The following is a 13,178-nucleotide window of genomic DNA, read 5'->3' on the forward strand; positions in this document are numbered from 1 at the left end:
CATTCAGCAAAGATCCTGCTACATGGCTGTATATCTGATTTTGGCATTTGACCAATAAGATGAACCCTTCAATGATATATTACCTACTGGTAATTAAGTTGAAAAAAAAGTTAACAAGACAATTAAATGGTATAAAGCTAACTGAAAAGTTAAAAAGTGAATTAGCCTAGTTAACAATTCTGTTTAGAGTGTTTTTCATGAATTTCTCTAGAAGCACTTTTGTTATTTTTCTTAACATATTCGGGCAAATTGGCGTTTCTTGTTACCACATTGACATACATTTTTACCATCAAAATATCATTTTTTTTTATGTTACAAAGGTAATAAGGTCTTTTCCTGGATTCCAGGAACACTGTTGGCTTGAAATGTGGATTTTCAAAGTACTTCAGTGAGTTCCTATAAAGGGTTAAACTTCTATCTAGCACTTTGTGGCAGCTGTGGTTGTTTTCAAATAAAGTTTGTTGAGTGGAGTGGTAGTCATGACTCTGATCAACCAATCATTGTTTCTGAGCAAATAACCATGCCTCAACAATCCGGCGTGATCTGAAAGTCCTACTTGCTTACTAGGACATTTTATCCAAAAGAGGTGCTCACAAAACATTTCCATTTCAAAGGTTGGATTATAACCATTGATGCTGATCTTTTTTGACTTTTGTTAAATAAGAATTTGCATTTTAGAAATAAGAAGCTATTAGTACATCCACTATCCAAATATGTATGCCTGTTTTCTTACTCAAGCTTTAATTTGTTAACAAAAACAGTAGTGAATATCTACCATAACTAACTAACAGTGTGATATTTTTTGTGTTTTTACCAGGATCTAAAGAGAGTGCTGTCCTTCCCTCCATACCCCGGGGATTACCTACATCCTGTGGTGTACGCCTGCACCGCAGTCATGCTGCTCTGTTTGCTTGTTTCCATTATGACCTACATCGTGCACCACAGGTAAGAGGAGCCTTAACCAACCTATCTTAAAGGTTAACGACTCCCTCCTCATCTAAAACACCCAAATAAAAAGGTTTCACAAATCCATGATGTGAGCATTTACATATGGAGTAAATTAAATTCTGTTATTGTTGAAATTTGAACGTTTGAAAATTTGGAAGAAAAAAAGGCCACTGAGAGACCTTGAAAAACTTTTCAGTTGTAACCCTCTACAGTCGTTGCATTGCTTATAAAAGCACTAGGAATCAAAAGATAGGGTTATTTAGATCTAGATTCATAGAAGAGATTTGTTTAAACCAAATCCCACAGCTATTATAGCTTCCACCCTAATAAAACACCACACAAGTTAAAGTTTAATTTGAATTAGAACATTGATTATCGACAATATCAATTGCAAAAAGGATGCGGAAATGAAAAAAAAAAATACAATGTACCTCTGAGATCTCAGGGAAAATTAAACTAACTTGGTCCAATGTTCAAAATGAAAACTACCCTTGAGTGCACTCAAAATTAAAGTTGTCCTACCAGCCCTTAATACTTAGTGTCCAAACCAAGAATTGTCATAGGAGCCTCTGTGATGCTGCTAAGTAGAGGAGGTGGACCAAGGAACCAGGCATCCGGGCGACCAAAAGTGCTGATGAGATGAAGAAACAACCCCCAGGAATCCAAATCCAAAAGGAACCTTTACAAAAAAAAACAGTCTACACAAAATGCACAGAAATTAAAGATTAATATTATTCACTAATGTCCTTGTTTAATTTTTACTAATGCCTTTTAGTCCATTCTTTTTAACCTAAATATATAGTACCGGTATACAGAAAATGCAGCAGAATACATTAACTTAGATGGGGAAAATAGATTTGAAACCAACTTTCTCCAAAATCCAGTGTAAATGAAAAAAAATAGTGCAATTGGCTTCTGGTACCATCACATTTGGAATAAACAGCATACATATATATTTTCTATGTATATATTTCTATAAATAGAAAAGAAAACACCAGCCAGTAATTTGTGGCTAATGGACGTCTTTTAGAGAACACAATTCAGTAAGTAAAACATTTTACACACCGTGAACAACTATCACAGCTAATTTTAAAAGTCATCCCGACTGGTTTATAGCAAATTAAGGCTTAGATATCATTTAACACCCTTTTACATCGTGTTTCAGTGACTACATCATGTACTAAATACACAAAATGGTAGCTAACACTTACCGAGACAACTTAATTGAGATTCTAATTCAATTTCCAACGGAGTTCAACAACATTCACCAGCCTGGTGTATCTGCAAATAAGCTATGAAATATATTCTGAATCCTTTTTATGCTTAAATCACCTTTTATGGATGATTTACCTCTCATTTTCTGCTGTGTTCTAAGTGCCTGCTCCGTGTTTGACCAGGAAGTCAGGGAAGAAAACTTTTTTATAACCTAGGCGTTTCTACGGAAGCGTATTGCATTCACCAAAGAAAAAAAAATCTGACAGCTTCTGTCATAATTACGAGATCAGTATCTCATAGTTACGAGATAATATCTCGTAACTATGACAAAAGATATGATACAGTGTGTGGTCCTGAGTGTAAAAAAGCTGGTTTAAAAAAAGTTGTACTAACTGAAAAATGAAACATGTGTCTTTTTAACATTCACAGGCGCATTGCAATGCACACTAAATTACCCCATTTACACTGCCCTTTTGAAACCGTGCCGAGATTGGTCCGAGCAGATTAACCGAGGTGAGTGTTGAGTGTAAATGGAACGCAAATTACGACCGTGCCAGACAATTATAACCAAACTTCTTGAATATTACAGGTGCTGCCATGTTGGTTTGCTTGTTTACCTCTAGAAAGTAGCAGTACCATAGATCGCCTCTAGGAGGCGAGGAACTATGCTAGCGTGGTGTGTAAACGGTCGTAAGGACCCAAGCTCGGCACGGTTAACTGATCCAAGCTCGATCTGAACTCGGCACGGATCAGTTCCAGAGGGGAGTGTAAATGGGGCTCATGTGTGAGAAACACCCTGTAGCACAGAAACAATCTTGCTGGAAGTTATTTATGATTGAATCGCCTCAGATAATAGACTTGTGTCAAAATGTGTCTGTTTCATTTCTATGCCAAAGTTTGTTCCCACTTACAGTAAATGCCAGCACAGATGTTAATTATGAGGCACCCCAGGGCTCCGCTCTAGGGCCAACAGATCTCCTGAGTGTGATTCCAAGGCACCAGACAGGTGTATAATGCATATCTACTGGTTGTTGGTAAAGTTGAAATGGGAGGCAGAGTGCGTAGTTCTGTTATTTTCAGTCAGTGGTGCCTTCAACTTTGCTCTTTTAGAGGTTATAACTTTATGAAGGTTAAAACGCGTATCAAAACTAGCAAGAGTGCTTTGATACTATGATGCATCTTAACACTTGGTGCCTTTAAACTTCTCTTTAGGCTTATTTGGATTCTCACCATCTAGGGGGTCCCAAAGCTAAAGAAAAGATGAGAGGGATTGGTCAGATCATATGTCAAAAAGAGACTTGGGTTCCTCAAATGCTTTAGCAACATCTCAGAGCTTCTGGTTTTCAACCTGGCAGAGGAATCCAGGTGTTCCAATGTGAGGGTGGAAATTACTACCTGCAGCCACCGAATCCCGGGACCTGTATATGCTATGCAGATCCAGCCTTGGTGACTGGATGGAAATGGACCCCGAAAACAGCTGTTCAGCAAGCAAATATCCGAGCTCAGGCATAATGTTGATTTCAATAAGAGAGAAGAGGCCTTTGTTTTGAAGTGAACAAACTACAACGGCATAGGGAAGCTCTAAATGAGCACTGAGGGGTATTCATTGAGGAGTTGTGTCAGCATGACCAGGCTGTGAGATGTGCATCAGTTTATGTGTTTCAGTTTATTTCTATTGTGCCAATTTACAACCCCTTTTCTTCTCAAGGCACAGAGAAAATACAGTCAGACTGTTTAAAAATGTTCTGTCAATGAAAACCTGTTGATTGCATCCTGTCATTGACTTTCAAGAGATGCTCCACCTGAATGAGCTCACAGCAATGAGTTTTGCTTGCATTTTGTCGCTGCACCTTTAGCAATCTCTCACACCAAGCATGCATGCAGTGCCAGTGGAGAGGAAAACTCCATTTTAACAAGAAGAAACTTCCAATAGAGTCTATGATGAACAATCTGGCACTGACCATGGATCAGTAATGGAGGAAAGTTAATGAATGTGTTGTTATCAGGAAAGTTATTTTTTACGTTAAGGTTTAGGTTATTAAAGGTGATACTGCTTCCGGCATTGTCTACATGCATAATAGGAACATCCAGGAAGACGCTGTCAGAAGAAACAGCTGATCAGTCGTGAGTAAAACTTTGCTACGTCAGAGCTGATTCGGAAAAAAAAGTGCTTCCTTCTCCCATTTTGTGAACCAACCCTTTTTCGTAGCGTGCTTTGAAACTTCTTTGGTGAATGTTTAAATGTTTTTAGATAAATACATTTTTAAAAAATTTATAAAACAACATTTTAGATAGTTTGTTTAAATTTTTATGTTTCTATCAAGCTTTTCTGATGCGATACTTCAAAATGCATATTAAAAAAGCTGATGGAAACGCACCCACAAGAACAGGAACAAACCAGATGTAGCTACTTTGAAAAGAAAAAGCAGAGAGAGCATAAAGTTTAGTAAAACTTACAAATGTTGCACAATTGGAGAGTAGAGATGAAATGAAGCAGAATGATGAAAAGTGGTCCCTATGTCCTCCAGCAGTCTAAGCCTATAGCAGCATAAATATAGAAAATAGTTCAGGATAACTCACTATTTTGGATGAGGTAAGATAAAAGTTAGAGCAAAGGAGAAACAGTCAGTCAGGGTTGAATTCTCTCCACCGGATCGAGCCATTCGCTCTACCTTCTCCTACTTCTCTACTCACCAAGCGACTAAGCAAACAATCTACTTTTAACTATAAGTTTGATCAAAAGTAAAGTTGTAACCTTAAAAGTAGACAGGGTGTCTGCCTCAGGAGGAGCCTGATAACTAATATATCTGCCTCCCATTCTACTTTTAGAAATTCCTGGAACAATTAGTAAACCTGCAGATTGAGAGGGAAGTGCTCTGTTAAGGAAATAAACGTATTGATTGAACTTTATTGATCTCACACTGGAGAAATTCCCCTCTGCATTTGATCCACCTTATTGGGGAGCAGTGGGCGGCCACTGCGTGGTGCCCAGGGAGCAGTGTGGAGTTCAGGGTCTTGCACAGGGACCCAGAGTGGCAGTCTGTGCAATGCCCTAACCACTGGGCCACCCCTCTCCGCCACAATCAAATCCCTGATATAAGATGGGACTTGGTGATTTAGGGTTTTGTACCTGAGGCTTTGTACAGTGGAGCGTCAAGCAAGGACAATTTACAACATGGGAAGGAGTTTTGAAAAGAAAATTTCCTTGGAGGCAGCTGTTGGGTATGGCAGCATTTCACACCAGCTTCCTTTTACCGGCTACATACAATGTCTTGCCTTCTTCTCATTTTAATCAATGGAATGGTGAATATCCCACATGCTCCTCTTGATAATATCCTGCAATCTTAAGATATATTCTGGTTGGCTGGAAGACAAGTCTGTCACAAGGCCTTTGCATCTGGAGGCACAACCATGCCTTGAATTGCCTAGCAGCTGTATTGCAGTCAAGGCGAATTAAGATCAGTGTCTTTCCTCCGCCATCAAGCCATCCTGGAACAGTGAAAGGAAGGGTGGAAAGCCAGCCAAAGGCTAGTAACATCAGACAGTGTATTGCTTAAAACAGTAAGAGATTGGAGAATGACAGCAGTCCTAAAACAGAGGCTCCTATCTGAGATCGCCAACACAAATCTCAGACCCAATATTATAATTTTTGTGTTAATCTCTCTATGATGCACACAGTGTTTAGAGTGTGCATCATAGAGCCGGCTCCTTGGGAGGATGCAGTGTAGAAACCTTTGACCACTCAAGAACCTTATATATACCAAGCTGACCACTGATGCCAGGCAACAAGGACAAAATGCCAGGGTTTGTCCTGTACAGGTTGGCTGCTGGGGCTTCGTAGGCAAGTCAAACATCTGGCTGCTCAAGGACTTGGAAATTTAAGGCCAAGCAAAATATCAAACCATCAAACACCTCTCAAGTACAGCAGAGGAGCCTAGTTAGACAAAAACACTCTAAATAAGGAAGTCAGTTAATCAAGTTAGAATCATGCAAGAACACAAAGCAAAGAAATAAAAAAAATTCTCTGTGATTTAGGCCTAATAGTAAAAGAAATTTTGTGATTGAGGCAGTGTAGATGGACACAAAAAATAAATACTGCAAACTGATATTTGCCCCGTGATATTCATTTGAGTTGACTGAAAACATCTTAGTAGTTTCACTGTCTTTCTCTGAAACCAGTTAAGAGATTCTTGGCTGGGTTTAGAGAACCGTGGTGTTACATAGAAATGCACATTCCTTGTGTTCTCAAGAATATCCTGGTATATTTTCTTCATTAATCTTTTGCTCAGCTATATGAATTCTTCCAGTACTCTATAAGACAAGCCAACCCATGTGGCTCCTATTTGCAAGCTTTACTTTCCAATCATGCTTTTGAGATGAAGGTCAGAAACATTCTGCCTCTAAACAGGCTCTGTGCAATGACACAGCGCCTAAGAGCTCAGAACAAATGGTCCACCATATCTCAGGGGAAGCCTTATGGGCCTTGTAGGGTCCCAGAAACATAGAAAGGTTTAGATATGCAACAAAACCATTTGCCTTTGGCATTCTTTACATTAGTTGTTTATTAAGTTTTTGTCGTTTTCCTGTTAGCAAATAGACCCCTTTGTTCAAGACTTTGGAAATTACAAAACCTGTTAAGTATCAAGGCTCAGAACAGAAGACCCAGTTTTCAAAGCAGACAGATTTCTCAAGAAGGTTTATTAAGTAAACAGATCTGCAATGAACAGCGGGGGCGTCTAAGGCAGGAACCTCTGCAGGAGAACACAGGTTGGTGACCACGTCTATCTGGCGTAGGATGATTATGTGTGAGTCACTAACCTGGTCTTAAAGTTCAGTCCCTGCCAAGAAGACAAGGTTGGTTCCAGCTGGTTGGTTACCAACAAGACACAGCAGAAATGTAGAAGTTACAACAAGTTTGACCCGGGACACATGAAAAGTAGGGTGAATTCTCATAGAAAGAGGAAACTGGGAACGGATGCCCACCAGGGTTCACCACTTTACCAATAGGAACGCCCCGATGAACCAAGGGGCCAGCAGCTTCCTGCTTTCCACCCTCAAAGACAGGTCTTTGGTGAAGAGCCCAACGTTCTGGCCCTCCCAGTATTCAAGTGCCAGAACTCTCCGGGGTCTAGTAGCCTTGGTTTGACTATCTGAAGCAATGTAAATAGCTCTCCTTGAGGCTTGCTGGCACCTCAAAGCTGATAACTGGCCGACATAACTTTAGAATCCTTCTCCTGGATGGTGAACACCACTGGCTGAAACCCAAAGATAACTTAGAATAAAGAGAGTCCAGTGGTGCTAGAAGGAGCAGAGCTAATGCCATGTGCGATCCAGTTAAGTTGACTGGACCACTTAATGGGAACTGACCCACACAAAACGCGTAGCTTAGTCTTCACCTCATGGCCACATTGAGTAGCCTTGATTGGCCCTCTCTGTCTGACTGTCCCTCTTGGGGTGGAAACCTGATGACAGGCTGACAGAGATCCCAACATAGCGAATAATTCTCTCCAGAACCTGGACACAAACTGAGAACCCCTGTCAAAGATCATGTCTGTCGGGAGACCAAGGAGGCAGAAGAAAGCTCCTTAGAGAAAAAGGCGCAGGGGTAAATCTTGACATCTTGGGCTTTTTGACTTAGGACAACCCCGACTCCAGTACTGGAGGAATCCACCTCCACGATAATTGTCAACTTGGATCTGGGGAAACCAGAACAGGTGCAGAAGTGAAAAGATTCTTGAGTCTCTGAAAGGCTCAATAAGCCTCTTCGCTCCAACAGAACTTGATTTTAGCTGAGGCGAGAGCATGAAGGGACGCAGCAACCTGACTGTAGTTTCTGATAAAGCGTCTGTATAAATTAGCAAACCGCAAGAATCGCTAAACTTGCTTTCTATATTTCGGTACAGGCCAGTTGATAACTACGCTCACTTTAGTTGATCCATAGCAATCTGGTCAAGGGAAACCAAAAAACCAAAGAAATACATAAACTAGGATTGTTCTGCCATAGCTTTACCGACTAGAGGCAAGATAACATTGGCTACCTTGGACCTATCAGAAGGGTAAGTTGAAGGCTGAAGCTCGAAATGAACTTCACAGTGATTGAGAAAAGCCCACCACTGATTGGGATCTCCCTTAAACAGCTCAGGGGACGACAGATACGGCTTCTGACAGCAGGTGACATTGAAACGGAAGCTACCATAAGCAGGAGGGCGCGGGAGCGGGAGTAGTCTGATTTAGCAATTGTGTTAGGATTTCCTTCACATGATTCCAGCTGGGAAACTGAATTTGCTACACCAGAACACCACTGTCCGTCCACTGATTGATCCATATTTTAGCCAGATTATTCTGTGAAGGCTCAGAACAGAGGATCCAGTTTTCGAAGCAGTCAGATACATTTCTCAAAAACGTTTACGAAGTAAACGGATCTCCATTGAACAGCGGGAAACCTAAGGCAGGATCCTCTGCAGAGGGAGAACACACGGTAGTGAGCATGTCTATCTGATGGAGGATGATAATGAAGTACGGGCCAGGAGATCAAACTAATCTGTGTTTAGTTTCATGCATATTATCTGTTAGACAATCTCCAACCAGATTTTTTGTTCAGATTTCCACATCCCTCGGCTGTTAAGTCAGCAGTAGGATGAGGGAAGGTGGACTGCACTCCCACTTCATAATGACTTTCTTTTTTCACTGTCTACAGTGTCATCCGCATCAGCAGGAGGGGCTGGCACACACTCCTCAACCTCCTCTTTCATACAGGACTGACATTTGGGGTATTTGCTGGAGGCATCAATCAGATTCACTTTCCTTTGGCTTGTCAGATTGTAAGTATGACTTATTCTGCTCTTTTATAAAGACAATATGTTAATAACACATATCCTGTTAATCACTGTAATTGTAGCCTTTTGTGGGCATTGTTTGGCAACTTTGAGCAAATGTTAAATTATCCTGAAATTAATGCCGCTCTTAATCTGGAAGCATCATCTGTGAATCCAAACAAGACCTCGGAAGCCTCAGAGGTCACCTGGAAGAAAGCATTGAACAGGACCCAGATATCTAGGCAATGCACAGCATCCAGAGGCGGCCCCGTCCAGGAAACACACAGCCAGGCAGCTCTGAGCCAGCTCCCATGTAAGAGGATGAAGAGAGCACATCCAGTTAGTTACAGTCAGAGAAACAGGACTGCACTGGAAAACAGGCCAAGCTCCAACATCTATAAACAAAGGTGTTGATGGCAGCAGCACAGCTGACATTTCTGTCCAGGATGAAGTCACAGCCAAACAGGAACAGACCAGTTAAGGTCTGCCTTCACCCCTGGCAACCCCGTGGCATCCCCCGTGAAGATCTTGCTATCGAGACTTCCCAATAAAAACATAGAGGAAAGGCTAATATTATAGACTGCTGCTAAATTGTTTTCTATGCACCACTTTTGAATCTGCTTGGGAAAAGCATCACTTTTGGAAAACCCCAAAAGCATAGAAAAAGTAGACCACTTTGATTCATCTAGAGGCTTCGGTGGTACATCCTTGTATCTAGCAAAAAAGAAAGCAGCAGTGCTGAACAGAACTTCCAGGGCTAAATCAAAATGGCTTTTTTCAAAAGTCACCTGCAAACTTTCATCCTTCCTCATTTAATCCTTTTTCAACCTTATTTCCTCTATATTTCATTCTGACTGAAAAAACTTTGATTTGGCTTCACTTCTTCAACCTACATCACAACCACAACCGTTCCCATATTGGTTGCAACAACACGATTTTACCAAAGAGCTCAGAATTTTTCACTTCAGCAATCACTGCTCCTTTCTCTCTGTGCGATGCTGCTGTTTGACAACACCTCACTTCTGTCAAGCAGCAAGCAGTGAGGGTGGTGCGCTGATCACTCTCACTGTGTAGAATTCACCATTGGCTGTTTCACATCTCTTGCCCATGTGGTTTTCATAGGGATGCTATGGAAACCCCCCACCCTTGCAGCAGACACCTAGCCTCGTGAGACCATCCTGATCTCACGAGCTTTCAAGGTTTCACTCACAGATCAGTCTGGAGACTCTTCGTTAAAGAAAATTTGGAGCCGTTCACCAAACGAACGTCCAATCAGGGTTGGCTTTGAGGCGGGTTGAGGTGTGACACAACGAGAAGCGCGACAGTTCAGTCTAAAGAACATGGCGGCTTCAGCCGATGAAACTAGCATTAGCGTGGCTATCAAGCAAGTTTTATCGGAATTACAGAGTATTTCTTCACTGAAAGAAGAGCAAAACACTGCTCTGGAGGCTTTTCTCAGAGGAAAAGATGTTTTTGCTCTTCTCCCGACTGGTTTCTGCAAGAGTAGCCTGGCTTGTGGTTGTGTTTTTGTCGTCGCTCTGTTTGTACGTCATATGCTTCGTTTAACTGATTGGTTTATTTCGCCCGTCTATCACCAACATAGGCCAATCAGCTAACCAGTATTTTCGCCCCTTCCCAAAATTACTTCAACAGAAGGTTTCCAGACAGATATGCGGAGCAAATCCATCTGGCGGAGTCAGGTTAGCAGACACCGCGATCAGTGTAAAAGCACTTTGAAGCCTAACTGTTAAAGCAGATTATTTTTTTTTATTAAGCTTAGTTCTTTTTGTGTTATAGTATATAACACAGTATATATAGAATATAGAGGCTTACTAATAAGTTTGAATACCGTGAACCAACAGATAAACTCCTCATTCACACCAACACATTACAATTTAAAGATATTGTTTATATAAAAATAAGGCAAATAATGTATAAGGCAAAAATCTTCCTTCTGGTATTCAGGATTATTTAAGTTAAGAGAGAATAAATATAATATGCAGGTCGCTGGCAAACCGTTTCCAAGAGTTTACAACTAACTACTCAGAACAAATGATAATTACACCGGTAAGATGTTTACCACTACACACATGTTAGCATTGTTGGAAAGCTTAGATTTTCAACAATTCAACCACCAAGTTAATTTTATGGACACAGCGAGCACCGAAGCACAATTAACACAGATATAGCAGCATGTCAAAATCTAAACATGACAAATCAGCCACAACTACATCGCTTTGAAGGCGTCCAGAAGCCGTTTTATAAATCCAATCTTCAATTGTTTATTTTTCATTTGTCCATAAGGGGCCACAGATTAAAAGTAATCCAGAATATTTGTAATAAAAATATTCCATGATAAATAAATCGCCACATCACGTCCTGTTGTTGACGTCAGAAAAATTAGCTGGCCATAGCTAATGCTTAGCATCTTGCTAATATTTACTTCCTAATTCTTACTCAGTTGTTAGCCCGCAATGTTTGATATGGTTCTTTACATCGTCTTCTTGCCTTCAAGACAAAAGTGTCTGCATCTTTTTATGATGCGATTTGAGTCAGGGACAGTCGCATAATATTTTCAAGATAAAAAAAAAAACTTTGAGTCCTATTAAAACTGCTGCAGCTTGGGCTGTGCTTTACTCACCCACTTTTAGTATTTTCAGAAACTAAAAGGTGTTAGCTTTCAAATAATGTACCACACATGTCATTTGGGCTTACAGATCCTCAGAGAAGAGCCAGATAATGTCTGGATGTGTTTCAGTTATTAGTGTGAAACTGGAATGAACTGAATTATGATTTTAAGTTGTGTCCTTTCTTGGTGAATTTCAAAAGAGCTTTAAACTGTAAAATGATAAAATCCTATGCTGATATGTAGATTTGAATATTTAAATACTTACTGTTTAGATCCTGTTAGGTTGTAAAGGTTTTAAGTATAAAACAGGGTAGGCAAGAATAAACTTTGCTTCAGCCTATTCCTTTTTTTTGGCAAATTGTGGGTTTGTTTGTTTGTTTGTTTTTTTTACTGTTTCATGTGTTAAATGTTGGATAATTTACAGAATCTATTGAACTGATGTTTCTAACTCTAAGTTTATCCTTGTTTGATGTGATAGATTGGGATTTTACTCCATTATGCTTCATTATCAACAATGCTGTGGCTGGCATTCACTGCTAGGAACATTTGTAAAGATGTATGCAAAGATCCACTTCGAACCCAGGAAAGGAGTGGTCGAGTCAAGAAACGCTCCAAACTTACTGTCCTGAGGTAAAGTTTTACTGTATTTGCAAGAACTAAAGACTTGAAAGAATGTTGATTACTTGTGTTAAGTTAATTTTGTCTTATACTTAGCCAGCAGTGGGCTTCGCTAATTAAAAAAGTCAGCACTCACCTATGTTTTGCTTATTATATTCAAGTGAAATGTGCAAGGCTACTTGATTTGTGCCGTTTTGGCTAAAGTATTCAAAAATAGTGAAGCAATACGGTGTTTTCCATTGAGTGCAACATTACATAAGTAATTATCATTAACTCATTTAAAGCAAAGGACTACTTTAATTATTTTTGCTCATAAAACCCTAAGATGACCATGGCTCAGGGTGACCAGATCACACAAAATTGATTTCCCAGTAAAGCTGTCATAGTCCCTTCCAAAAATGTTATAGCTATGCTAAAGAAGAGTAAATCTGGACGTCATCAGCACAACAATGAAAAGAAAGATTATGGTTCCTGAAAATTGACCCCAATGGTAAGATATACAGGAGAAAACGAATCGGTCCAAGAATGGAACCCCAGAACTGAGAGGGGCTAATTATAAGGTGAATTCACCAAGCAGAAAAGCTCCAATAAGTCAAATAAGACTGGAACCATGAGAGAGCAGATCCTGTAATGCCCACCCCTTGCTCAAGTCGCATTGTCAAAGGCAGCTGTAAGATCAAGGAGCATTAGCATGGCAGGATTTCCTGAGTCAATAGTCACCATTAAATAATGAAAAACTTTTAACAGTGCTGTCTCAGGGCTATGAAAAAGTTTGAAGCCAGATTGGAACTTCTCATATATATCACTGGTGACTAAGAATGAATCTGGATAAAAAACAACTTTTCAAAAATTTTAGATAAAAATTTAGAGATCTAGATTTTTCTTTTTGATCAGACATTGTACAACTATATGTTTAAGAGCAGTTGGGACACATCTGGTAATGAGACAGGAAT

At 40.1% G+C, this 13,178-nt stretch overlaps 1 protein-coding gene across 1 annotated transcript in view; it reads left to right on the forward strand.

The window, feature by feature from the left end:
• The window catches only part of LOC107091583 (adhesion G protein-coupled receptor A1-like), a 30,303-nt gene that overhangs the window by 13,089 nt on the left and 4,036 nt on the right, over positions 1 to 13,178 (forward strand). Inside the window, exons 2-4 of the mRNA XM_015385587.1 lie at positions 818 to 945; positions 8,861 to 8,984; positions 12,086 to 12,237. Coding sequence (XP_015241073.1) covers positions 818 to 945; positions 8,861 to 8,984; positions 12,086 to 12,237 — 404 coding nt within the window. The remainder of the gene's footprint in view (positions 1 to 817; positions 946 to 8,860; positions 8,985 to 12,085; positions 12,238 to 13,178) is intronic.

Source organism: Cyprinodon variegatus, unplaced genomic scaffold (assembly GCF_000732505.1).
Source record: "Cyprinodon variegatus isolate N-32 unplaced genomic scaffold, C_variegatus-1.0 Scaffold344, whole genome shotgun sequence".
Classification (NCBI taxonomy): domain Eukaryota; kingdom Metazoa; phylum Chordata; class Actinopteri; order Cyprinodontiformes; family Cyprinodontidae; genus Cyprinodon; species Cyprinodon variegatus.